Source organism: Macaca mulatta, chromosome 15, assembly GCF_049350105.2.
Source record: "Macaca mulatta isolate MMU2019108-1 chromosome 15, T2T-MMU8v2.0, whole genome shotgun sequence".
In the NCBI taxonomy this organism is placed as follows: domain Eukaryota; kingdom Metazoa; phylum Chordata; class Mammalia; order Primates; family Cercopithecidae; genus Macaca; species Macaca mulatta.
The window spans coordinates 128,183,556-128,209,961 of record NC_133420.1 but is presented as its reverse complement, the minus strand read 5'-3'; the positions used below and the strand labels follow the sequence as shown (position 1 = coordinate 128,209,961).

The window sequence follows — 26,406 nt, the reverse complement described above, 5'->3', positions numbered from 1 at the left end:
AAGGACACTTTGTTAAGTGACAATTTTGCTTTTCATTTTGAAATTAAATACAAAATACTAGCTCATAATATATAAACGTGCTAAATCATAAAAATATCTATCATAAAAAAACAACATCAAAATGAAAATATAGTAAATTTTGAAAACAATAAATTATATAATAGTAAAGATACTCAAAATCTTAATATTTCTAAAAAGTATTACATTTATAAGAAGAGATCGTAATATTTATCATCTCTTAGGACAGCCCACTTGAGAAGAGGGTTGAGGAAAGGTTAAGCATGTAGCAAATTCTCCAGGATTCAAGGGACACGAAGGCCTTTAAAAGAATCCCATTTACTACTTGACAACAAGCATGAAATCTTGATTATTTAAAAACAACTTGCTTGGTCAGGAAGACTCATGTGACAATACAGCTACTCAAGAAGAAATTTTAATAATATAATAAATCGGAGACTAGGAAACCAGCTCTTGAGTAATCTGTCTTCCTAATCCATTGGCACTTCACTCACCACCACAAGTCCTGACTCCGGGTGGCATTCTGTCTTGGTGAAATGTGGCAGAGTCCCTGAAGTCAGAAAATAATTCCATTATTTTGGTCCACTACTTACCATCTCTTTCAAGGCTTCATACATCTTCCTCAGGAACTCCTGGAACCGAGCCAGGTGAACACAGGTGTCTTGCTGGGTTTCCAAAGTGGAAGCCTGATCCCACACAGAAAGCTTCTGCATCCAAAACTGATAATCACAAGAAAGATCTACTGAATCTTGAGCCATCTTGGAAAAAGGGAAAAGGTGATGTCCCTTCACAGCAGTCTGTCCAGCACTGAAGGAAATGTTGGGCACACATTAAATCTGTAAGAAAGGGAACAAATGGAAGCATTTCTAAAAGGCTCTTTTATCAGAGCCTTCACGACTCACTGATGGGTGAAGGGGGGATTACGAAGAACTAACATAGCACGGCTCCTATTTTGGAGTCATCTCTGAACTGTCACCAAATGTGTCGCCCAGCTGGAGCTCCACGTTTTACCATCTCAACTTTTAATCATGATACTATCATTAGGCTAGAAGTCATTACACCTCCACAGGCACAACATGCTAATTACGCATAAAAAGCACAGCTGATAATACTTTATATCTTCTTTTTAAGATTGAGCTATTTTTAAATGTTCTGAATATGAAGTTGATTTGAGTATTTTAATGTAATAGGAAATCAAAAACATCCATGAGTGTTTAATAATACTCTGTGCCTAAGAAATCTTTTTGAAGTTCTTATGTTTTATATGAATTTCTGGCTTCTCATTTAGGTGTAAAAAATCTCTATGCATTACTGTCTAACGAATTTTTTCCCCAGTTTCTCTTCATTTCTTAGAAAAAAGTAAAATAATTGATTCCACATGCAACAATTTAAGCAATCTTTTCAGATTGCTTTATATGCTTGATCTCACTTCATTCACACGAAGAAGCCATATTTTAGTAAAGTAATAATAAATTCCACTTACTGAAGAGGTATACCAGTCCTAAGCCACAGCAGATAACATCTCATAAGCCTGACTTCCTACCCCTGAAGGCCATGATGAAAAGAACAATGAAGTTACACAGTGAGCCTCAGGTGGAGCTGGCTCAGCAGCTCCAGGTGCCCCTCCCATCCCACACCCCTTCATCGCCCACAGAAGCCGGAAGCAGGAATCGCAGAGGAGGGAAAGCTGCCTCTCAACAGCTGCAGGCCTTCCCAGGCTCTGACACTCCCCAGGCAGGCAGGATACTCAGCAATCTAACTTCAAAAGACTGGTGGTAAACAAAGTGAGTTTAAATCCTCAACAGCCATAATTAACAGGTAAAATGCTCCCAATTAAATACCCAAAATATCAACAAAGGCGGTTCCCATTACTAAACAAGAAAACAAGAAGAAATCTGAAACGACTGTACAATTTGGCTGCAGTGCAAAAAAATCTAGATTGGGAAAGTTTTAAAATACCTAAAAAATGTGCGGTTTTCATGTTCACTTGGGCAGCACATACACTAGAACCTTTACAGTTTTGAGAAGGATCATGTCAAAATGAAAAGGAAGTTTAATAATAGAGCGAATATATGCATATTGTCAAAATGGTACTTAGCCAAAAATCTAGGTAACGTCCATGCCTCCTCATTGTCTTCCTCATCCAAGCCCTCACCACCACCTGTCAAGTCCATCGCCAAAATAAATGTGTGTGATCTGACTTGACTGCGTGCACTTCCTCCCGCCTCGCTGCCGCCCTCCGCCTAGCCCTGGAGTGCTGCACCGTCTGCTGCCGGGCTGGGCCCGCCCCTCTCCAGTTCACTCTCGATGCAGCAGACAGAAAACACTGCAGCAAATGTAAATGAGACCAGCACACTCCCCTGGGGAAAACCTCTCGTCACAGCTTCCTTGAAAAGAAATTTAAACTCCCCGTAGATACTCCCAGCTGCTTGGAGTCCTGACCCTGCAAAACATGGCTCCAGCACCCTCTCCGACAGCCCTTGTTTCCTCTCCCCGGTCACCACGGTCCAGCCCAGGCCTCTCATCTGCGCTCCCTCTCCCCGGTCACCACGGTCCAGCCCAGGCCTCTCATCTGCGCTCCCTCTCCCCGGTCACCACGGTCCAGCCCAGGCCTCTCATCTGCGCTCCCTCTCCCCAGTCACCACGGTCCAGGCCAGGCCTCTCATCTGCGCTCCCTCTCCCCCGGTCACCACGGTCCAGCCCAGGCCTCTCATCTGCGCTCCCTCTCCCCCGGTCACCACGGTCCAGCCCAGGCCTCTCATCTGCGCTCCCTCTCCCCGGTCACCACGGTCCAGCCCAGGCCTCTCATCTGCGCTCCCTCTCCCCCGGTCACCACGGTCCAGCCCAGGCCTCTCATCTGCGCTCCCTCTCCCCCGGTCACCACGGTCCAGCCCAGGCCTCTCATCTGCTTCATGCACACCACAAATCCTCCCAGGCCTTTCTGCAGATTCCGGGTAACTATCCTGGGCTTTATTCGTTCCCTTAGTTACCGCTTCCTCTACTGCTGTGTAAATTCCCTGTCTTCCTAGAATGCAGCACACGCCTGGCAAACACTCAAAAAACACGGAATTAAGGAACGAATAATTCACCGGTATTCCTCACAGTACAGTTCTAAGTTAGACGCCACAGCAAAATGCTTCTCCAGATGAAGTGATTTAATTTTATTTTCAGGTTATTATTTTTCTAGACAAAATCGCACTCTATCTCCCAGGCTGGAGTGCAGTCGTGCGCTGTTGGCTCACTGTAACCTCCACCTCCCGGGTTCAAGTGATTCTCCTGCCTCAGCCTCCCAAATAGCTGTGATTACAGGCACATACAACCACGCCCGACTAATTTTTGTATTTTTAGTAGAGACGGGGTTTCACCATGTTGGCTAGGCTGATCTCGACCTCCTGACCTCAAGTGATCCGCCTGCCTCAGCCTCCCAAAGTGCTGGGATTACAGGCATGAGCCACTCTGCCCAGCCAGTAATTTAATTTTTAAAAGGTAATTCCCCACCAAAAAAAATTTTAAAGTATTTTTATGTTGCCTGTGTGAAATTTAATTAGTAATATCTCATTTTATAAACATAATAATAGTTTATACTTGGATACATTTATACGATGCTCTTGGCAGTATACTAAATGCTTTATTCATACTGATTTAATCATTACAGCAACACTGTGAAATGGGTACTATTATCATCTCCATTTTACAGAGGCCCCAAGAGATTACATAATTGCTCAAAGTAAGATTATGTAAAAAACTGAAAGGAAATAACTGCTAGTAAACAGCAGAGCTATGATTGTGGAATATGAATCCAGGGTCTGGCTCTAAAGTTTGTGTCCTTAAGGAAATAAACTGAAGAGGCGGGGCATGGTGGCTCACGCCTGTAATCCCAGCACTTTGGGAGGCCGAGGTGGGTGGATCCCTGAGGTCAAGAGTTTTGAGACCAGCCTGGCCAACATGGTGAAACCCCGTCTCTACTGAAAACAACAAAAATTAGCTGCGCGTGGTGGCAGGAGCCTGTAATCCCAGCCACTTGGGAGGCAGAGGCAGGAGGAACACCTGAACCCCGGAGGCGGAGGTCGCAATGAGCCAAGATTGCACCACTGCACTCCAGCCTGGGAGACAGAGTGAGACTGATTAAAAAAAAAAAAGAAGAAAGAAAGAAAGAAACTGCAGAAACAAACTGATGAATTTCTTAAATATTTCATGTGTTACTACATGCAGATCAGTTTAGATATTTGGGAACCCAGTAAAATGAAGAACTTTTTGATAAAAGAGACAAACATTTTATTCAAATAAAACTGCAGGCCTGGAAAGTGGCTCATGCCTGTAATCCCAGCACTTTGGCAGGCAGTGGCAGGAGCACCACTTGAGGCGAGGAGTTTGAGACCAGCCTGGGCAACAAACCAAGACCCCACCCCTACAAAAAAGAAATTTTTTAAATTAGCCATGCATGATGGCAGGTGCCTACAGTCCTAGCTACTCTAGAGGCTGAAGCAGGAGGGTCGCTTGGACCCAGGAGTTCAAGGCCTCTGTGAGCCGGGATAACACCACTGCAGTCCGCACTCCAGCCTGTGTGAGAGAGCCAGACTGTCTCAACAAAAAAATGCAAACAACCTTTGCTCAGCAATAGAAATGTATCTGATTGTTTTAAATGGAAACAGCTTTAGGAATCACGGAGTGCAGTGATCCTCAATATGCTGCTCCACAGCCTCTGGGGCTGGGGGGTGAAAACATGGTGCTATGGTTGTGACGACCAGGGAGGGGCGGTGGCGGCTGCCGCCAGCATCTGGTTAATCAAAGCACCTTGTGCCATCAGCCACATGTGGGATGATCACACCTGTTGGTCAAATCCAACCCTGCTGGGAAGCTGAGTCTTGACAGGTGGAACTCAGTCATCCAAAGACTCTCTTAGTGTAGATCCCTAGAGGTATCTGAGTACATGTTCTTAATGAGGTAAGGTGTTTCTCTCAGCATTTTAAACCAGTATTTTTAAATATTTCACTCCCCTCTCTTCTTCCTTCCATGGTTTCTGAGGAGAAGTTGAATGTTCTGCCCCTCTACAGGTAAGGTGCATTTTTCTTCTGGCTTCGTTCAAAATAAGAAAGCTTCCTGTATTTGTGGTATGCCGTCTGACATTAACTTGGAATATTCTCAGTAATTACTGCTTCATATAGTTCTCTTTTAAAAAATTTTTTATTCCCATAGGTTTTTGGGGAACAGGTGGTATTTGGTTACATGGTAAGTTCTTTAGCGGTGACTTGCGAGATTCTGGTGCACCCATCTCCCGTTGTGGAAGACAATTTGTTCACGGACCGGGGCGGGGCAGGGAGGGCAGGGATGTGTTTTTGGGATGAGAAACTGTTCCACCCCAGACCCTCAGGCATCAGTCACGCTCTCACACGGAGCGTGCAATCTAGACCCCGCACGTGCAGTGCACACGAGGATTCACGCCTGTGAGAACCGAACGCCGCCACTGATCTGACGGGTCATACTCTCACACGGAGCGTGCAATCTAGACCCCGCACGTGCAGTGCACACGAGGATTCACGCCTGTGAGAACCGAACGCCGCCACTGATCTGACGGGTCATACTCTCACACGGAGCGTGCAATCTAGATCCCGCACGTGCGGTGCACACAAGGATTCACGCCCCTGTGAGACTCGAACGCTGCCACTGATCTGACGGGGAGCGGAGCTCAGCCAGGCATGCTCACTGGCCTCCTACTTACCTCCTGCTGTACAGCCTGGTACCCATCTGTGGCCTGGGGCTTGGAGACCCCTGCTTTAGAGGAAAGGAAGATGTGCTATTGGGAAGGTGTGCGTGAATGGCACCAAGATGCTGGCAATATTCTATTTCCTGACCTGCGTGGCAGTGACTATGTATTCACATTTTAATGACTCACCAAAGTATAAATCATGTTTATATGCTTTTCAATATGTTACTTTCCACAATTAAAAAATAGTTTTTAAATCTTCCACAAGCTGGCAAGATGGCCAAATAGGAACAGCTCCGGTCTGCAGCTCCCAATGGGATCAATGCAGAAGGCAGGTGATTTCTGCATTTCCAACTGGGGTACCCGGGTCGTCTCACTGGGATTGGTTAGACAGTGGGTGCATCCCACGGAGGGCAAGCAGAAGCCAGGTGGGGTGTCGCCTCACCCAAGAAGCACAAAGGGTTGGGGAACTCCCTCCCCTAGCCAAGGGAAGCCGTGAGGGACTGTCCCACGAGGAATGGTGCGTTCCAGCCCAGATACTATGCTTTTCCCACGGTCTTCGCAACCTGCAGACCAGAAGATTCCCTTGGGTGCCTACACCACCAGGGCCCGGGGTTTTAAGCACAAAACTAGGCGGCCTTTTGGGCAGACACCAAGCTAGCTGCAGGAGTTTTTTCATACACCAGTGGCTCCTGGAACACCAGCAAGACAGAACCGTTCACTCCCCTGGAAAGGGGGCTGAAGCCAGGGGGCCAAGTGGTCTAGCTCAGGGGATCTCATCCCCAAGGAGCCCAGCAAGCTAAGATCCACTGGCTTGAAATTCTTGCTACCAGCACGGCAGTCTGAAGTCATCCTGGGATGCTTGAGCTCGGTGGGGGAGGGGCATCCCCCATTACTGAGGCTTGAGTAGGTGGTTCTCCCCTCACAGTGTAAACAAAGCCGCAGGGATGTGCGGACTGGGCAGAGCCCACCACAGCTCCGCAAAGCCACTGTAGCCGACTGCCCCTCTAGATTCCTCCTCCCTGGGCAGGGCATCTCTGAAAGAAAGGCAGCAGCCCCAGTCAGGGGCTTATACATCAAACTCTCATCTCCCTGAGACAGAGCACCTGGGGGAAGGGGCGGCTGTGGGCATGGCTTCAGACAACTTAAACGTTCCTGCCTGCTGGCTCTGAAGAGAGCAGCAGATCTCCCAGAACAGCACTCGAGCTCTGCTAAGGGACAGACTGCCTCCTCAAGTGGGTCCCTGACCCCCGTGCCTCCTGACAGGGAGACACCTCCCAGCAGGGGTCGACAGACACCTCATACAGGAGAGCTCTGGCTGGCATCTGGCGGGTGCCCCTCTGGGATGAAGCTTCCAGACGAAGGATCAGGCAGCAATATTTGCTGCTCTGAAACCTCCACTGGTGATACCCAGGCAAACAGGGTCTGGAAGGGATCTCCAGCAAACTCCAGCAGAGGGGCCTGACTGTTGGAAGGAAAACTAACAAACAGAAAGGAATAGCATCAACATCAACAAAAAGGACGTCCACACAAAAACCCCATCCAAAGGTCACTAACATCAAAGACCAAAGGTAGATAAATCCATGAAGATAAGGAAAAACCAGCATAAAAAGGCTGATAATTCCAAAAACCTTGAAAGGATCACAACTCCTCTCCAGCAAGGGGACAAAACTGGATGGAGAATTAGTTTGACAAATTGACACAAGCATTTTTTAACACAATGCAAGGAAGCTAAGAACCTTGAAAAAAGGTTAGAGGAACGCCTAACTAGAATGACATAAATGACCTGATGGAGCTGAAAAACACATCATGAGAACTTCGTGAAGCATACAGAAGTACCAACAGCCAAATCGATCAAGCAGAAGAAAGGATATCAGAGACTAAAGATCAACTTAATGACATACAGCGTGAAGACAAGGTTAGAGAAAAAAGAATGAAAAGGAAAAAACAAAGCCTCCAAGAAATTTAGGACTATGTGAAAAGATCAAACCTACGTTTAATTGGTGTATGGTGTACCTGAAAGTGACAGGCAGAATGGAACCAAATTGGAAAACACTCTTCAGGATACTTCCCAGGAGAACTTCCCTAACCTACAAAGACAGGCCAACATTCAAATTCAGGAAATACAGAGAATGCCACAAAGATACTCCTCGAGAAGAGCAACCTCAAGACACATAATTGTCAGATTCACTAAAGTTGAAATGAAGGAAAAAATGTTAAGGGCAGCCAGAGGGAAAGGTCGGGCGACACACAAAGTGAAGCCCATCAGACTAACAGCAGATCTCTCTGCAGAAACCCTACAAGCCAGAAGAGAGTGGAGGCCAATATTCAACATTCTTAAAGAAATTTCAACCCAGATTCAATTTCAATCCAGCCAAACTAAGCTTCATAAGCAAAGGAGAAAAAAAATTCTTTGCAGACAGGCAAATGCTGAGAGATTTTGTCACCACCAGGCCTGCCTTACAAGAGCTCCTGAAGGAAGTATTAAATATGGAAAGGAAAACCCGGTACCAGGCACTGCAAAAAAATACCAAATTGTAAAAACCATCGACACAATGAAGAAACGCCATCAACTAATGGGCAAAATGACCAGCTAGCATCATAATGACAGGATCAAATTCACACATAAAAATATTAACCTTAAATGTAAATGGGCTAAATGCCCCAATTAAAAGACACAGACTGGCAAACTGGATAAACAGTCAAGACCCATCAGTGTGCTGTGTTCAGGAGACCCATCTCACGTGCAAAAACACACATAGGCTCAAAATAAATGGATGGAGGAATATTTACCAAGCAAATGGAAAGCAAAAAAAAAAAAAAAAAAAAAAAGCAGGGGTTGCAATCCTAGTCTCTGATAAAACAGATTTTAAACCAACAAAGATCAAAAAAGACAAAGAAGGGCATCACATAATAGTAAAGGGATCAATGCAACAAGAAGAGCTAACTATCCTAAATATATATGCACCCAATACAGGAGCACCCAGATTCATAAAGCAAGTTCTTAGAGACCTACAAAGAGACTTAGACTCCCACACAATAATAGTGGGAGACTTTAACACCCCACTGTCATATGAGACAGATCAATGAGACAGAAAATTAACAAGGATATTCAGGACTTGAACTCAGCTCAGGACCAAGTGAACCTAATAGACATCTACAGAACTCTCCACCCCAAATCAACAGAATATACCTTCTTCTCAGATCCACATCACACTTATTTTAAAATTGACCACATAATTGGAAGTAAAACACTCCTCAGCAAATGCAAAAGAACAGAAATTACAACAAACTGTCTCTCAGATCACAGTGCAATAAAATTAGAACTCAGGATTAAGAAACTCACTCAAAACTGCACAACTACATGGAAACTGAACAACCTGCTCCTGAACGACTACTGGGTAAATAATGAAATGAAGGCAGAAATAAGTAAGTTATTTGAAACCAATGAGAACAAAGACACAACATACCAGAATTTCTGGGACACAGCTAAAGCAGTGTTTAGAGGGAAATTTACAGCACTAAAATGCCCACAGGAGAAAGCGGGAAAGATCTAAAATAGACACCCTAACATCACAATTAAAAGAACTAGAGAAGCAAAAGCAAACAAATTCAAAAGCTAGCAGAAGACAAGAAATAACTAAGAGCAGAGCAGAACTGAAGGAGATAGACACACGAAAAACCCTTCAAAAAAATCAGTGAATCTGGGAGCTGGTTTTTGGAAAAGATTAACAGAACAGACCACTAGCCAGACAAAGAAGAAAAGAGAGAAGAATCAAATAGACATATTAAAAAATGATAAAGGATATCACCACTGATCTCACAGAAATACAAGCTACCTTCAGAGAATACTATAAACACCTCTACACAAATAAACTAGAAAATCTAGAAGAAATGGATAAATTCCTGGACACATACACCCTCTCAAGACTAAACCAGGAAGAAGTTGAATCCCTGAATAGACGAATAACAAGTTCTGAAATTGAGGCAGTAATTAACAGCCTACCAAAAAAAAGCCCAGGACCAGACAGACTCACAGCCGAATTCTACCAGAGGTACAAAGAGAAGCTGGTACCATTCCTTCTGAAACTATTCCAAACAACAGAAAAAAAGGGACTCCTCCCTAACTCATTTTATGAGGCCAGCATCATCCTGATACCAAAACCTGGCAGAGACACAATAAAAAAAGAAAATTTCAGGCCAATTCCCTGATGAACATTAATGCAAAAATCCTCAATAAAGTACTGGCAAGCCAAATCCAGCAACACATCAAAAAGCTTATCCACCACAATCAAGTCAGCTTCATCCCTGGGATGCAAGGCTAGTTTGACATACACAAATCAATAAACGTAATCCATCACATACACAGAACCAATGACAAAAACCACATGATTATCTCAAAAGATGCAGAAAAGGCCCACAACAAAATTCAACAGCCCTTCATGATAAAAACTCTCAATAAACTAGGTATTGATGGGACGTATCTCAAAATAATAAGAGCTATTTATGACAAACACACAGCCAGTATCATACTGAAAGGGCAAAAGCTGGAAGCATTCCCTTTGAAAACTGACACAAGACAGGGATGCCCTCTCTCACCACTCCTATTCAACATAGTGTTGGAAGTTCTGGCCAGGGCAATCAGGCAAGAGAAAGAAATAAAGGGTATTCAACTAGGAAGAGAGGAAGTCAAATTGTCCCTGTTTGCAGATGACATGATTGTGTATTTAGAAAACCCCATCATCTCAGCCCCAAATCTCCTTAAGCTGATAAGCAACTTCAGCAAAGTCTCAAGATACAAAATCAATGTGCAAAAATCACAAGCATTCCTATACACCAATAACAGATAAACAGAGACCCAAATCATGAGTGAACTCCCATTCACAATTGCTACAAAGAGAATAAAATACCTAGGAATCCAACTTACAAGGGATGTGAAGGACCTCTTCAAGGAGAACTACAAACCATATCTCAAGGAAATAAGAGGGGACACAAACAGATGAAAACATATTCCATGCTCACATATAGGAAGAATAAATATCGTGAAAATGGCCATACTGCCCAAAGTAATTTATAGATTCAATGCCATCCCCATTAAGCTACCATTGACTTTCTTCACAGAATTAGAAAAAACTACTTTAATGGAACCAAAATAAATCCGTATTGCCGAGACAATCCTAAGCAAAAAGAATAAAGCTGGAGGCATCGCACTACCTGACTTCAAACTACATACTACAAGGCTACAGTAACCAAAACAGCAAGGTACTGGTACCAAAACAGATATATAGGCTAATGGAACAGAACAGAGGGCTCAAAAATAATGCCACCCATCTACAACCATCTGATCTTGGACAAACCTGACAAAAACAAGCAATGGGAAAAGGATTTAATAAATTTTGTTGGGAAAACTGGCTAGCCATATGCAGAAAACTGAATTGGGACCCCTTCCTTACACCTTATACAAAAATTAACTCAAGATGCATTAAATACTTAAACATAAGACCTAAAACCATAAAAACCCTAGAAGAAAACCTAGATAATACCATTCAGGACATAGGCATGGGCAAGGTCTTCATGACTAAAATACCAAAAGCAATGGCAACAAAAGCCAAAATCGACAAATGAGATCTAATTAAACTAAAGAACTTCTGCACAGCAAAAGAAACTATCATCAGAGTGAACGGGCAATCTACAGAATGGGAGTAAATTTTTGCAATCTATCCACTTGACAAAGGGCTAATATCCAGAACCTACAAGGAACTTAAACAAATTTACAAGAAAAAAACAACCCCATCAAAAAGTGGGCAAAGGATATGAACAGACACTTCTCAAAAGAAGACATTTATGCAGCCAACAAACGTATGAAAAAAAGCTCATCATCACTCGTCATTAGAGAACTGCAAATCAAAACCACAATGAGATACCATCTCACTCCAGTTAGAATGGCGATCATTAAAGAGTCAGGAAACAATAGATGCTGAAGAGGATGTGGAGAAATAGGAATGCTTTTACACTGTTGGTAGGAGTGTAAATTGCTTCAATCATTGTGGAAGACAGTGTGGAGATTCCTCAAGGATCTAGAACCAGAAACACCATTTGACCCAGCAATCCCATTACTGGGTATATACCCAAAGGATTATAAATCATTCTACTATAAAGACACATGTATGTTTATTGCAGCACTATTCACAATAGCAAAGACTTGGAACCAACCCAAATGCCCATCAATGATAGACTGGATAAAGAAAATGTGGCACATAATACACCATGGAATACTATGCAGCCATAAAAAAGCATAAGTTCATGTCCTCTGCAGGGACATGGATGAAGCTGGAAACCATCATTCTCAGCAAACTAATACAGGAACAGAAAACCAAACACCGCATGTTCTCACTCATAAGTGGGAGCTGAACAATGAGAACACATGGACACGGGCGGGGAACATCACACACCAGGGCCTGTCAGGGGGTTGAGGGGCTGGGGAGAGATACCATTAGGAGAAATACCTAATGTAGATGACAGGTTGATGGGTGCAGCAAACCACCATGGCACGTGTATACCTGTGTAACAAACATGCACATTCTGCACATGTATCCCGGAACTTAAAGTATAATAATAATAATAATAAACTTCTAGATACACATGTACCGTAAAGACATCACCCATAGGCAAAGAAAAAAGGAAAAAGTATGATGGTTTATAAATGTGAATCAAGATGGACAGTACTTGATGAAGACAATAAAAGTTTTCAACCTATTGAAATGTATTTCTGTTGTTGTTTTTTTTTTTTACCTGAGTTCACTGTCTGAAAATATTAAAACCACCCACCAGGATGGGCAGCGACAACAGTCCTAGCACTTGCTCCCTCCTTTTCCTTCCAGTCCTCAAATAATGACTCCATTTTTCCAGTCCTGGCTTTAAGGAGGGGAAAATCCAAAACCTGCTTCCTGGACCCCTCTTACCTTTATGGCTACTGTTTTGCTCCGAGGGCTTTGTCACAAAGAGTGAGAGGCATTCAACTCGCTGCTCAGGGAAGAACGAGACAGTGTCGCACTAAAGAAGACACGTATAAGGTGGCTTCCGTGCAGCTCCAAAAAATGCATGCCTTGAAAAACGGGGCTGATTCTTCAGATTTATGGTAATTTCAACTTTTTTCACAAATGTACTACTTTTTTATATCCCAGGTAATCTACAAACCTATCAGACAATTGACAGCTGACTACATTTTTTGCTCAATACCAAAATCCTTTATCTTGCTCCAGATGTAAGTCCTTGACTTTCTCATGATTCTGCCTAGTGTCTGTACCTAAATTCATTTCATTACTAGCTCTCAGAGAAATACTGTTTAGCATAAGAAACAAAAAAGGTAAATGTTGTATAACATATTTCCCAAAAACTCAAGATGTTAACAAGTATTCTGTGCATACACGCACAGCATTTACTAATGTAGCAAAAGCAACTGGCATGAAAAATTAGAAAAAAATCCACATTTTCCATTTCTTGAGGAATGTATCTTTTAGTGCATTTACCCAGTCCCTAAGGAATCAAAACGAACCACGATTTCACCTTCTCCACGTAGGCAGACTAAAAACAACAGAAGTTGTTAGATCCCCAAGTATTTCCAGGAGAAAATAAAGAAATTAAATAAAGACCTTCAGAAATTCCTATGCAGACGAGACTAAAGCAATGTCGTATGAGCAGAGAGATGCAGATGCTGGAACAGAAGGCAGTGTCCAGTGAAGGATCCATACATGCTTGATCCTGTCCCTGTTTCCTGCCAGGTGGGAGCAGATGCTTCAGAAGCAGGAGGAGGTGAGGGGTGGGATAAAGTACCAAGGGAAGCCAGCCATGGGGCCATGCAAACATCCAAGATACTGAAAAGGAACTGGTTCACAATGGCATCAGTTTAGGACCACTGCCACGGCCCTTCTTCTCACACATATAAATTGCTCAAGAGTTTGCTTGCTAAGTACTATTTTTCGAACTCAAATCGCCATGGTACGAAGATACACCACTATCCACAAGGGCTCATAGTCTGAGTCACCAAGATAACATGGCTCAGATTCAAAGTACAGCAGGCAACAAAGAGTATTACCTCAGGACTAAAGGTTGCTCATTTTGGTGAATTTCTATCCTTTAGGAGAAGGATATATTCAAAAACGTCATGGAAAATGTACCTCACAAGAATATGGAGCTCACCAAGCACAATTCATGAGAGCAGAAGGAAGTAAAAGCATCAAAACACTTGAGCAGTGTCTGAAAAAAGATAACAAAGAGGGAGGAGACCCTGGGTGACAGGCTGGGGCCATGCATCCTAATTTATTAAAAACAAACAGAAAACCATCTCCCTTCACTTAGAATGGCTACTACCAGGAAAACAGCAAGCACTGACGAGGATACAGAGAAACCAGACCTCTCGAGCACTGCTGGTGGGAATGTAAAATGGTGCAGCGGCTACAAAAAAACAGTATAGTGGTTCCTAAAAAAACTAGACATAGAATTACCATTGATCCAGCAATCCCACTTCTAGGTATATACCCAAAAGAATTAAAAGCAGGGTTTCAAAGAGATATTTGTACACCCAGCTTCATAGCAGCGCAATAGCCAGAAGTGAGAACAACTCAAATATCCATCAGTGGAGAAAAGGATACACGAAGTGTGGTATATGCACACACGGGAATATCATTCAGGCTTAAAGAGGAATGTAATTCTGATACACACAGGAACAAATCTTGAAAACACTATGCTAAGTGAAATCAGACAGACGCGGAAGGACAGATAGTCTATGAATCCACACAGATGAGGTACCTACAACAGTCAAATTCCCAGAGTCAAATTAATTCATGAGGGGAGACGGTAAGGGAATGTTACTGCTTAATGGGTAGAGTTTCCGTTTGGGATAACGGGAAAGTTCTGGAGGTAGAGGGCGGCAACGGTTAAACAATGTTAATGTAATCAGTGCCACTGAATTACACGTAAAAGTGGTTAAGACGGTTACAATCTTATTTATATTTACCACAATTAAAAAACCAACAACACACAAACGACAAACCTAGAGTGGCTCCAGTCCTGTCTGGCCCAGCAGAGGTGGGGCCTGGAGAACATGCTGCACCCCTGCCCTGCCCTCCCCTCAGGGCCCCTCACAACAGTGCTACACACCCTCCTAGTCTTCCACCCAGAAGCCCTAAGCCCTGCATTTCCTCTTTGTTAAGAGTTTTGTCCAGGAATCTCAGGGCCATATGTCTTAGGGAGACTGGGATATCCCCCAGTGCTAGGGGTGAATCTTGATTCTCACAGACCAGGTAATTTCAAATGTTTTGTTCTCAGGGACCATTTACACCCTTCAGCATTACTGAAGACCCCAAAGAGTTTTATATATAAAATACATATATAAATATATATTTTTAAAATATAGATATATAAATATATAAATATATATAAAATATATCTATATTTTAAAAATATATAAAATATATTTATATATTTTAAATATATCTATATTTTTAAAATATATAAAATATATTTATATATGTTTAAATATATAAAAATATAAAATATACACATTTAAATATACAAAATATAAAATATATACATTTAAATATACGACTATAAAGAACATATACATTTAAATATACAGCTATATAGAATATACACATTTAAATATATATGTAGAATATATATTTAAATATATAGAATATATATATTTACACATATATAAATATATATACACACACACACCTGACAGAGTACATATATATACTCTTCAGATGACTTTGTGAAGAATTAAGGATATATATATATATCAATATTTACCACCAGAAACTGAAACTGAGAAAAATTAAAAAGACAAAATATACAAATACACATTCCATTAGCTGTCAGAGCGAGGTCATCATCATCCATCATGTAACCTCTCGACAAGGTCACCGCACACTAGTGAGAGAATGCGAGTGGAAAAGGCAGATAGCAGCTTAGCATTATTTAAAAACAGTTTTACCCATTAATTAAAAACATTATTTAAAAACAGTTTTAAAAACAGTTTTTACTCCTGAAAGGGTCTCAGGGACCTGGGCCCTCAGCCACATTTTGGGAACGGCTGGTACAGACCGGTCACGGTATTTACTTCTGCTCCTATCAAACTGCAGGAACGGGTGTGTTATGGAACTATAAGGCATGATAACTGAACTTCAGTGAAAGGTTTCTCAGTTTTCCTCAGTTTTAAATGAGTTCACTTTTTTCCGTATCTGACACAGTAGTCTTTGGGTGACACTCAGAATGGTAAAAGTCACCTTGAGACCCAGGGATAAGGAAGCCTGAGAGGACTGGCCAACGTACTGCAAACAGCAAGGAGGAATCACAGCCCCGTGTCCTCACAGTGTAGTTGAGGCAACGAAGGAGTCGACTGTGGAACTGCTCTTGTTGCTGAATCCACCATTCTTTGGCTTTCCTGTGACTTGCAATTCCACACGTCCTAGCTGACACGCGTTCCACGCGTCCTAGCTGACACATCTCAGGACCTAGTCTGCTGAGCGTATTTCGAACCCACGAACCCACACAGTACCTGGCACATTGTAGGAGCATGATAAATACATACTGAACAAATGTATGGAAAATAAATCCATAAAAAAACCCACCAAGGCTGTTGCAGAAGAAAAATAAAATAAAACAGATAAAATTCAGATTAATTTTATGTTGACAGAAACCCTTGTAGCTCCAAGATTGTTAACATTTAAAATAAAGCTCATTTTAAGCCACACAAAAGTAGCTATATGTGGTACCTGTTGGGGGGACAAGAGTCTAAGAATGGCTTTCCTTTGGTCTAAAACATCTCTAAGCCCAGACAGCTAGATCTACTCATGACAAATATGGACCACGTAACCTTCTCAAAGTGGGGGTGCCCTGAGAAACAGCACTTTTTTCCCATTTCCCCTCAGCATGAGGTCCTTTCTCTCATGAAATAAGCACCAAACAGGAGATGTACAGAGAGAAAGCTACAAAACACACTATTTATGGAAAAAGAAAAAAAGACAAATCAAATACTTAGCTTCCAATCAATGTCATCAACTAGGGGCACCATGACCTTGTCAGAAAATATTTAAAACCCCCTAAAATATAATCAAATATAAACTTAAGAAATTTATGTTCAATTCCACTTAAGTTGACAAGATTCTTCCTCCTCCTTGATGAAAGCCTGATAACTATTTTTAATCTACTGAAATGTAATGCTTCTTTGCTTCACTTCCCAGGGTAAGATTGGTCAATTTACCCCAGTGTTTGTGGCTTTTTTTTTTTTTCTGAATGTCACAATAAAATACTCTTGTTCCCATCAAGTGCTTATGAGAGAAACAAACGGTATTTTTGCTCCTAAAACCAATGAGGTTTTAAGAAAACTTCCACTAGGAGGAGCTGGCTATTTCTCTGTTGAGTCAGTGGCATTCCACCTCTGAGACAGTCTCATCAAAAACACAGACCTGAAATTGGCAGACAATTTCAAACAAGCCTCATTGTAAACAGAATCTCGGTCTAAGGAATTGGAGGAGGCAACTTCAACCCAGGTGCAGAGTATGTATGTATACTCTTCAGATGACTTTGCAAAGAATTAAGGAAATTGAATCTAGCAGGTAACTCTGGGGATTTACTAAGCTCAATTCTCCCACCCAAGTCCCCAGCAATGTGGGGAGAGGAGCTATTCTCTGGACTCGGCTTCAAAGTAAAAGCATCCCTTCACCACCACGCTTGCCTTCGAGGCTGCTAAGACAGAACTGCTCGTTCTCCATCAGAGCACCAAAGAGCCATCACTCGGACTGAAAAACCACCAGCCTCCCCCACGCATTCTGTTACAACGATTACCTCCTTTCCTTGCATTTCTTGTCCTCACTTCACTTACCTGAGAGTAAGACTGTTGGGTTTTGGTTAGACCAGTTGGAAAGTGAGCTGAGGAACACATGAGTTATTAAAATATTAGGAAGTCTTGCCTTGTGACTTGGCTCCAAGTTATTTCTGCCTCTCTCTCCCCTTGATTCCACAGGTAATTTATTACTACCTAAACAAAAACAAGGAACCCATACATTTATCAGGAGTCTATGACAAGAGCTCTGAAAATCACTGCAAATAAAAAGATGAGTGTTCCCCGCTCTCAAGCAACTTATGGCTAATGAGGAAACTGGGGCCCATAAAGATAACCCTTCACACCCTGTGGGAAGGGCCGGGAGAGAAGCAAACACGGGGCTGCCGGGAGCATGAGGAAGGGCCGGGAGAGAAGGAAACACGGGGCTGCCGGGAGCATGAGGAAGGGCCGGGAGAGAAGGAAACACGGGGCTGCCGGGAGCATGAGGAAGGGCCGGGAGAGAAGCAAACACGGGGCTGCCGGGAGCATGAGGAAGGGCCGGGAGAGAAGGAAACACGGGGCTGCCGGGAGCATGAGGAAGGGCCGGGAGAGAAGCAAACACGGGGCTGCCGGGAGCATGAGGAAGGGCCGGGAGAGAAGGAAACACGGGGCTGCAGGGAGCATGAGGAAGGGCCGGGAGAGAAGCAAACACGGGGCTGCCGGGAGCATGAGGAAGGGCCGGGAGAGAAGCAAACACGGGGCTGCCGGGAGCATGAGGAAGGGCCGGGAGAGAAGCAAACACGGGGCTGCCGGGAGCATGAGGAAGGGCCGGGAGAGAAGCAAACACGGGGCTGCCGGGAGCATGAGGAAGGGCCGGGAGAGAAGCAAACACGGGGCTGCCGGGAGCATGAGGAAGGGGCACCAGCCCTTCACACCCTGTGGGAAGGGCCGGGAGAGAAGCAAACACGGGGCTGCAGGGAGCATGAGGAAGGGGCACCAGCCCGGCACAGAGGTGTCAGAGGCCCCAGAGAGAAAGGACACTGCGCTAAGCAGGTAGGAAGCTGAGCAGGAGTGAGCTAAAGACATCGAAATCAAATGCAGGGTGCTTGCTGCAATGAACAGCAAGAGTTAAGTTGCCATTTGACCCACGGTTCTCAAACGTAAAAATTGTTGAGAGCTCCCAGTATTATCTAAAGTCATTTTTCTTGTTAAATATTAACAAACGTAAAACAGTAAAGCCTTTATGCTTGTAACTCTTAAACAATCACAAAACAAAAAATGTACAAATTAAATACCAACAAATCTACAAAATGAGTAAAATTTAAACTGACAAAATTAACTCAGCGTGATCAATGGTGCGGTCATTGAAACTCACTTTGGACTAACCATGTGGGCTTGGTACTGACAGGCAGGTTCTGTTGACTGGCCAGTACAAACACATGCTGGGAGACAGCGTAATTCACCCATCACCTTCCTCTTCAGAACCTCCGCACAACGGCACTCTCCGACTCAGCTCAATCACCTTGTCTACATGTTCACCTCTGCTCTTTATAACCGCTCCCCATATTCAAAGTAGTGCTCCTTGGCACCAACACAAACAGAACTCCAGGCACTGACATTTTAAGATATTACTTAGTTAGAATTGCAGGCATTTAGGTGTGTGGAAACATGATTTTTTTAAAAATTACCATCAAAATGAAAAATAGAAGGTGAAACCTTTGTAGAGAACCACAGCATCCTAATAAATCCCACCTGCCTAATCCCACTCATCTTTTGGGGCCTGCAAGCCTCAGATGGAGTTTAAATAACCGTATGCTATGGGTCACTGAGCTCACATAGGAAGCGTTCTTGTGGTTAGCTTTCAGTACTACATAAAACCAAATATCTTCTTTCCTTTAAACTCTTTGCCCACGTGACTTCCAGTTAAGATGGCACGGTAAATTCGCTCTTTGATGGATTCTCTTTACTCCAAACATACAGCAATGAGAGGCGAAACATAAAAAGAAAAAAGAAGAAAAAAGGAAAAGGATGCAGGCAAGCACACACACAAAACAAACAAACATTTCTATGAAATCAATACAGGACAGAAACACAAAGAGGCAAGGCCCTGAGGACAAAACCTTGAGCAGCCAGCCCCTCCTATGCTAGGATCCAAAAACAGGCCATGAAATGTAGGTTTGGGTCTCAGAAGGGCTGGGGGCTAAACAGAGGCACAAAGGACAGAGTGAGAAACTAGCACCTCTGCTGGAAGGTGGGATGAAGGTGCTGACTGGAGGGCCCCCATCCCGGAAGGAAGGCTCCCAGCGTCCTCGCCTCCCACAGAGTGGCGGTCCCAGGAGGACGGAGGACATCCCGGAAGGAAGGCTCGCAGAGTCCTCGCCTCCCACAGAGTGGCGGTCCCGGGAGGACGGAGGACATCCCGGAAGGAAGGCTCGCAGCGTCCTCGCCTCCCACGGAGTGGCGGTCCCGGGAGGACGGAGGACACCTGCCAGGCAGGACCAGGCGTTCCGTGAAGCAGCCCGTGAATGCCCAGGTAACTAAGCCCCCCTGTGAACGCTGGTTCTGCACCCAGGCTCCAGGGAAGCCAGACAGAGACAAGCGGAATGAGGCTACACAGGGGAGAGTGTGCGGAGAGGGAGAAAGAGGTGAAAAATGACGGAAGGAGTGAAAAGTTTTTAAAACCTCATTCAAAACATGTCATTTAACCAAAGTTCTAAAGTACATGAAGAAATAAATGCAACTAACAATATCAGACATTAGATCACAAATTCACTTCAGATGAAGTTAATCAGTCCAACAAATAGGTATATTTAGATGCTAAAAAATCCTAACAAAGTATACTTAAGATACTAAAATAATCCCAACAAAATATATTTAAGGTGATTTTAAAAACCCACAAAAATAAGTATATTTGGGGTGCTTTTAAAAAAAGCTAATTAAACAATAAGAAAGTGTAAATTGAAAAGGCAGAATTAAAAGATGGCTAAAAAAGAATCAACTGCAAAGTATGTAAATGAGGACTACGGTCATTAAAACCTAAAAACTCAGTGCAGAATATACTAAGACAGTAGACTGGAGAGGAAGCTCTCTGTCTCGACGAAACACGGCACATCCCCGATCTGCAGCGCCACAGCTCGGGAGCCCAGCTGCCGGCCCCACAGCCCGGCCTCGCTCAGGCCCGGCCGGTGGCCTTTTGATCCCACAGGTGACTGAATGGGTCAGATCCGCACGTCCAGGCTGTGAGTCCCACTGGCATTTTGCCTCTCCCCTACCAGTTGGTGGATATAAGTGAAGCGACTTTCGTCTTATACAACCCCTGCTGAAAAAGCAGACCCTGAAATGCTTCTGGCAACAGAGTGGTCCTCCTTGCAACAGATAACCACTCTGGATTTAAATTTATCTTCTTTGCCCACCACACTTCTCCAGCATCACCAAATGTGGACTTGACTGGATTCCTTATTCACCATCATGGTATCACAACCAACTTCCGACCAAGGAGTAAAGCAATGGGCTCCTGCCAAAAGGGTCTGTTGTCAGCTAAGTTACTACTAGCTGCTGCGTGAACTCGATGGCTTTCACCTGTATTCCTTCATCACTTCCAAATTTCTCTACTACATATTTATTTCATCCTACTGCATCTTCTCTGAAGCTTAAACAGGAAACAAACATTAACATAAAGGAAAAGATAAACAAGAACCATACCCTGCATTATGTGGAAAGGAACTTTGATTTGAGGAATCACAGATGAAAAACAATTAAAAAATCTTGGAAAACTGGTAACAATACACATCAAAATTGTTTGGATAAAGAGTCACATTTTTTTTCTTTAAAAGGTTAGAAAACCTCTCACTTAGGTTTCCCTGGAAAGCAGAGCTCAGACAGGTTAGAGAAGTAAAGACCCTAATTCACCCCCTCATTTCCAAAGACAGAAAGCCTCTCACCAGACCAGCCATGTGATGCCCTCCAGGTGGTGTGCCTGGCAGCTCTGCAAGGGGACCCACAGGACACAGGCCCTGGAACCAGCCGCTGTGCTCTCAGAACCTCTCCAAAGCTGAAGCTATGCTATGGCACAAGAGCACCACCTACAGAATTCCAAGGGACCACTTAGTCCATTTATTGAAAAATATGACTGTGGAGGGATGAACTCCACATCATTTCCATCTCGTTGGCTGTGTCTCTTTCTCTTTTAAAACTAGAACCCTTGCCAAGACTCCTGAAAAAGCAGCAATATGCCTTCTTATTCTCCCATTTTCACTTTAATTACCACAGTAAAATGAATCTCTCTCTTCCTATCAAGCTTTGGCTATCTTAATGAATACTGCTATTTCTAGATCCCTCTTCCCCTACCTGTTTTCCAAAGGGCAGAGAAAACCTCTAGGGGAGTAGCAGTCCTAAAGGGTCTGGGAGGGATGTATGTCAAGTCAATCATTCGGTCAAATTTTAAACCCTATGAAGCACAGTGCTGAGACGGGGGAACTGTTTTTACAAACTCACTGAAAGATGATTACAGCAGTCCCTTTCTCCTTGCGGAGCTTAAGATGAGCACACAGGTTCCAAACCAGCACAGCTGGAGATCAGATGATCTGTTAATAAAATAGAATACAGAAGAAAATACATAGGTGTAAGGAAAGACGACTTACGGGATAAGTAACACTGGGGAGAGCTGATTGCTTCTGCTGTGCTGTGTACTAAATATATAGAATATAACTGAAGGCAAAGAGCGGGGTCTTTCTGGAGCCCTTCATGCCTTACATGAAGCCCCTAGGTACTGCCAAGTACAGTTCAGGTGACACAGACTCACTTGAACAATTCACATGCATTCCAGCCTGGTTATCATGTAGCTTTGCTATGTCTTATTGGTCTGAGAGGGACACTCTGGGAACCATTATCTGTCACCCTCTCTCATGCCTTAGTCATGATTAAAAAGCTGCAGCTTTTGTTTCTGCCAGCGTCTGCACCAGTACTAGTCCTGTCATCCAGTACTGGTCAGGGACCCGTCGCAGCGAGCGCACTGCAGGCCAACACGAGGCGAGCCTGGACAAAGCGCACTCCTGGACACTCGGCAAGCACTCCAGAGATCAGCCACCGGAGAACTTTGAGAGTGCACATTGATTACTTTGGAAATCATAAAAACTTCAAAACAGCAAATGTGTCTATACTGTTTCAATTATTTCACAGAAAAAAAAGATACTTCAGAAAAATTCCAATCATGATTCCCTAGTGCATAAACTGCTGAGCTAAGTGTGCAGTTCGTACTCTGCCAATGCCACACAGCAAGGCAAGGAGCAGCCGGCAGAGGATAAATCCAACTGAGCACAAAAACCTCCAGAAAGGGACCTGGTGAAAAACAATGAGGTGATACACGGACAAATTCTAAGATGAAGGGCAACCTAGGTATTTAACATAGGTAAAGTAGAAAAAACCCAACCTGGGGATTCAGAGGCCCATAGCATTTTTTAAAAACATAATATTGAGATTTAGTTGACTAATATAAAATGCCACAATGTTAGAATACACTAACAGGGGTCTAGCAAAAATTTCATAATCCTGCTCGATTTGGCCCAATTGTGGACCTCACTAGAACATTAGATGTAGTGGAGAGGAGCAGTTACCTCTCCAGCATCCGTTCTCCACCCTCCCCCTTCTTAACGAGACTGGAAACTTGCCAGTCAGCATATTTGAGTGGGATAAGAATGGGCTCTGATTAGGTTAAAGCAGGGCTCATCAGCCAGAGGGGACCCTTGACAATGTTTGAAGACATTTTTGGCTGTCACAGCTGGGAGGAGGATGTCACTGGCACCCAGTGGGCGGAGGCCAGGACCACCACTGAACACTTACCATGCACAGGACAGTCCCCCCCAACAAAGAATTAGCAGCCCAAATGTCACCACCTCATTCCCACACTAGCACATGGGACCTGTGGATATCGCTTCACGTGGCAAAGGAATGACTATTACTGTGTACAACAACTACTACTACAAGGCGGTCACGTTCAGGATCCTGAGAGAAGGAGCGTGTCCTGAATATCAGGCTAGGGTAGGCCACATGCATCCTTATGAGAGAGGCAGCAGGAGTTGGAGACAGACACAGAGGAGGCAGCAACGTGAAGACAGAAGCAAAGATTGGAGGGATGCAACCACAAGCCCAGGAATGCCATGCTGGCCGCCAGAAGTGAGAGGAAGCAAGTGTCCCTAGAAGGAATGTGGCCCTGTCAGGTTTCACACTTCTGGCCTCCAGAATTGCAACAAGATAGAATTCTGTTCTCTTGTAGTAATTTGCTACAGCAGCTTCTGGAAACTAATATAGCATCCTGCAAGGAGGTGTATGAATTGCAAATTACAAAAAGGGAAGCAAACTTACATCTTGCTTTTTTTTTTTTTTTGACCTAAAGATTCCCTTCTACCGATATACCAAAGGTTTCCACATTAGGAGTTTCTTCTACTGTCAAAATCCCCAAGGAAAAATATTATTAAGCACTTTGGCTGCTGAATGCACACCTTAAAATTTCATCACCAGACTCACCAACCACCTTCCAAAGAATAGCTCCTTCCCTCTTCCATCAATCCGTTTTTTTTTTTTTTTTTTTTGAGATGGGGTCTCACTCTGTCCCCCAGGCTGCAGTGCAGTGGCGCGATCCTGGTTCACTGCAAGCTCAACCTCCTGGGTTCATGCCATTCTCCTGCCTCAGTTTCCCAAGTAGCTGGGACTACAGGCGCCGCCACCACACCTGGCTAAAATTTTTCGTATTTTTAGTAGAGACGGGGTTTCACTGTGTTAGCCAGGATGGTCTCAATCTCCTGACCTCGTGATCCGCCCGCCTTGGCCTCCCAAAGTGCTGGGATTACAGGCACGAGCCACCGCACCCAGCCCCACCTCCTCCTTTTTATTGAGGCAACAAAGCAACATTTTAACCCATTTTATGTACCAACTACATTTATTTAATTTTGGATTATTTACCAATAAAAAGTTTTCATTGCTCAATGATGTATTTTTCTATTTGTAGAAAGTATTTGGACATCTTAGGTTGGGATGGAACACATCATAACTCTTACCACTGAAGTTAACAGAAGTCAGCCAGCTGCAGTGGCTCACACCTAGAATCCCAGCACTCTGGAAGGCCAAGCAGGTCTGCTCGGTTGAAGGGCTTCTCTGTAGTCTAGCGGCCTCTGTTGCCTCTTGAGGCCAGGAACTCGAGGCCAGCCTGGCCAACGCAGTGAAACCCTGTCACTACTAAAAATAGAAAAAATGAGTTGGGCGTGGTGTCGCACGCCTGTAATCCCAGCTACTCGGGAGGCTGCAGCGAGAACTGCTTGAACCCGAGACGTGGAGGTTGCAGTGAGCTGGGAGATCGCGCCACTGACCTCCAGCCTGGGTAACTGAGTAAGACTGTCTCAAAAAACAAAAACAACAAAAAAATTAACAGAAGTCATTTTTCATTTTCTAGCTTTTCACTTACTGGCAGGATTCTTAGAATTAACATCATTAAGTGAGGGATAGGCATATTTATTTCATCTATAGCGAATGCCTGGGAAGTAGCTTGGTTTCTTCACTCTCCTTATTCACACCTTGCTTTGCAGGAGTTATCAGCTAGAAATCGGTGATCAGCATAGCCCTTCACTGCCCAGCAAAGGTGTGGAGGTGGGGGTACAGAGAGATGAAGAACCTTACAGAGACCATCCATCCGGTTAAAACCCCAACAAGAACAGACCCCGCATCCCCTGGCACCTAGACTAATATTCTACCCGAGGTTATATGAAGGAATTAAGGACAAATGTGATCAATAGAGCAGCAGAAAACAGCAGAATGCTTTTCTTTTTTGAGAAAAGATGAAATGATGCAGGCCTTCTTTAGCCGAGACAAGGGCAGGGTGGTGAATGAGTCACTAAATGCCTGCCGGTGAGGAAGACACTGACTGACTGAAGGGTAGCCCAACATGGAGTTATTTTGCACTGATTATCAGACCTTGGTTTTCTATCTTTTTGTGTCTCACAACTCAAAGATAGAGACTTGAATTACATAAGACTCTCTTGCACTAGATTGTGCTTGGCACTGTATTTCAGCTCTAGAACAGAAATCCACTCAAGTAGCACAAGTCAAATGGGGGAAGAGGTGTTATGAAAAGGCTATGACCAAAGATCTCATGACCACCACCCAAGGAAAGTAAAGGTTCAGCTGGTCCAAATAGGAAGTGGAACTAGAAGCTCCTGCCACTACATCTCAGGGTGTCCACACGTCTGCTCGGTTCAAGGGCTTCTCTGTAGACTAGCTGCCTCCGCTGCCTCTGCTGTCTGCAGCTTTCTTAGTTCCCCCAGCTTGCACATCTTTTATGCTGTAGTTCAGAACATGCTACAATTCTATATGAAATTTCAGCCCAAGAACTAACCATTATCTAATCAGCTCAGTAGCTCAAGGTCCCCATTCTCAGGGAAGAGGATGTGATTGGCTCAATCCAGCCAATAGAGCCTTTAGATTGTTTCCTATGGGTTCAGGTGCTCATCCCACAAAGATTGGTGGTTGATGAGTACTACTGTCTGGGCAGACACTTCAAAACAGGGTGTAGCAAAGAGGAAATGATTGGCACATGCATAGAGGAACTCAAGAGTGATATGGCTGTTTCAGTTAAGGCTACCCAGAAAGACTGTATCACTGTACAATTTGTGATCTTTGGACAAAGTGGTCATAATTTGCAAACAGACAGTAGGAACCATTTTAATTTTTTATTTTTTTATTATACTTTAAGTTCTGCGATACATGTGCAGAACGTGCAGATCTGTTACACAGGTATACACATGCCATGGTTTGCTGCACCAATCAACCCGTCATCTACATTAGGTGTTTCTTCTAATGGTATCCCACC

At 43.7% G+C, this 26,406-nt stretch overlaps 1 protein-coding gene across 18 annotated transcripts in view; it reads right to left on the bottom strand.

Annotated features, from left to right (window-relative positions):
- The window catches only part of FANCC (FA complementation group C), a 221,524-nt gene that overhangs the window by 154,836 nt on the left and 40,282 nt on the right, over positions 1-26,406 (bottom strand). For 9 of the 18 annotated variants that reach the window (XM_028835422.2, XM_077966554.1, XM_028835425.2 and 6 more), the window contains exon 2: positions 612-854. In XM_028835422.2, coding sequence (XP_028691255.2) covers positions 612-776 — 165 coding nt within the window. In that variant the 5' untranslated portion in view covers positions 777-854. Of the gene's footprint in view, positions 1-611; positions 855-1,501; positions 2,514-22,043; positions 22,133-26,406 lie in introns of those variants that run through there. The other 9 variants (XM_028835423.2, XM_077966546.1, XM_077966556.1 and 6 more) reach the window with 4 other exon arrangements.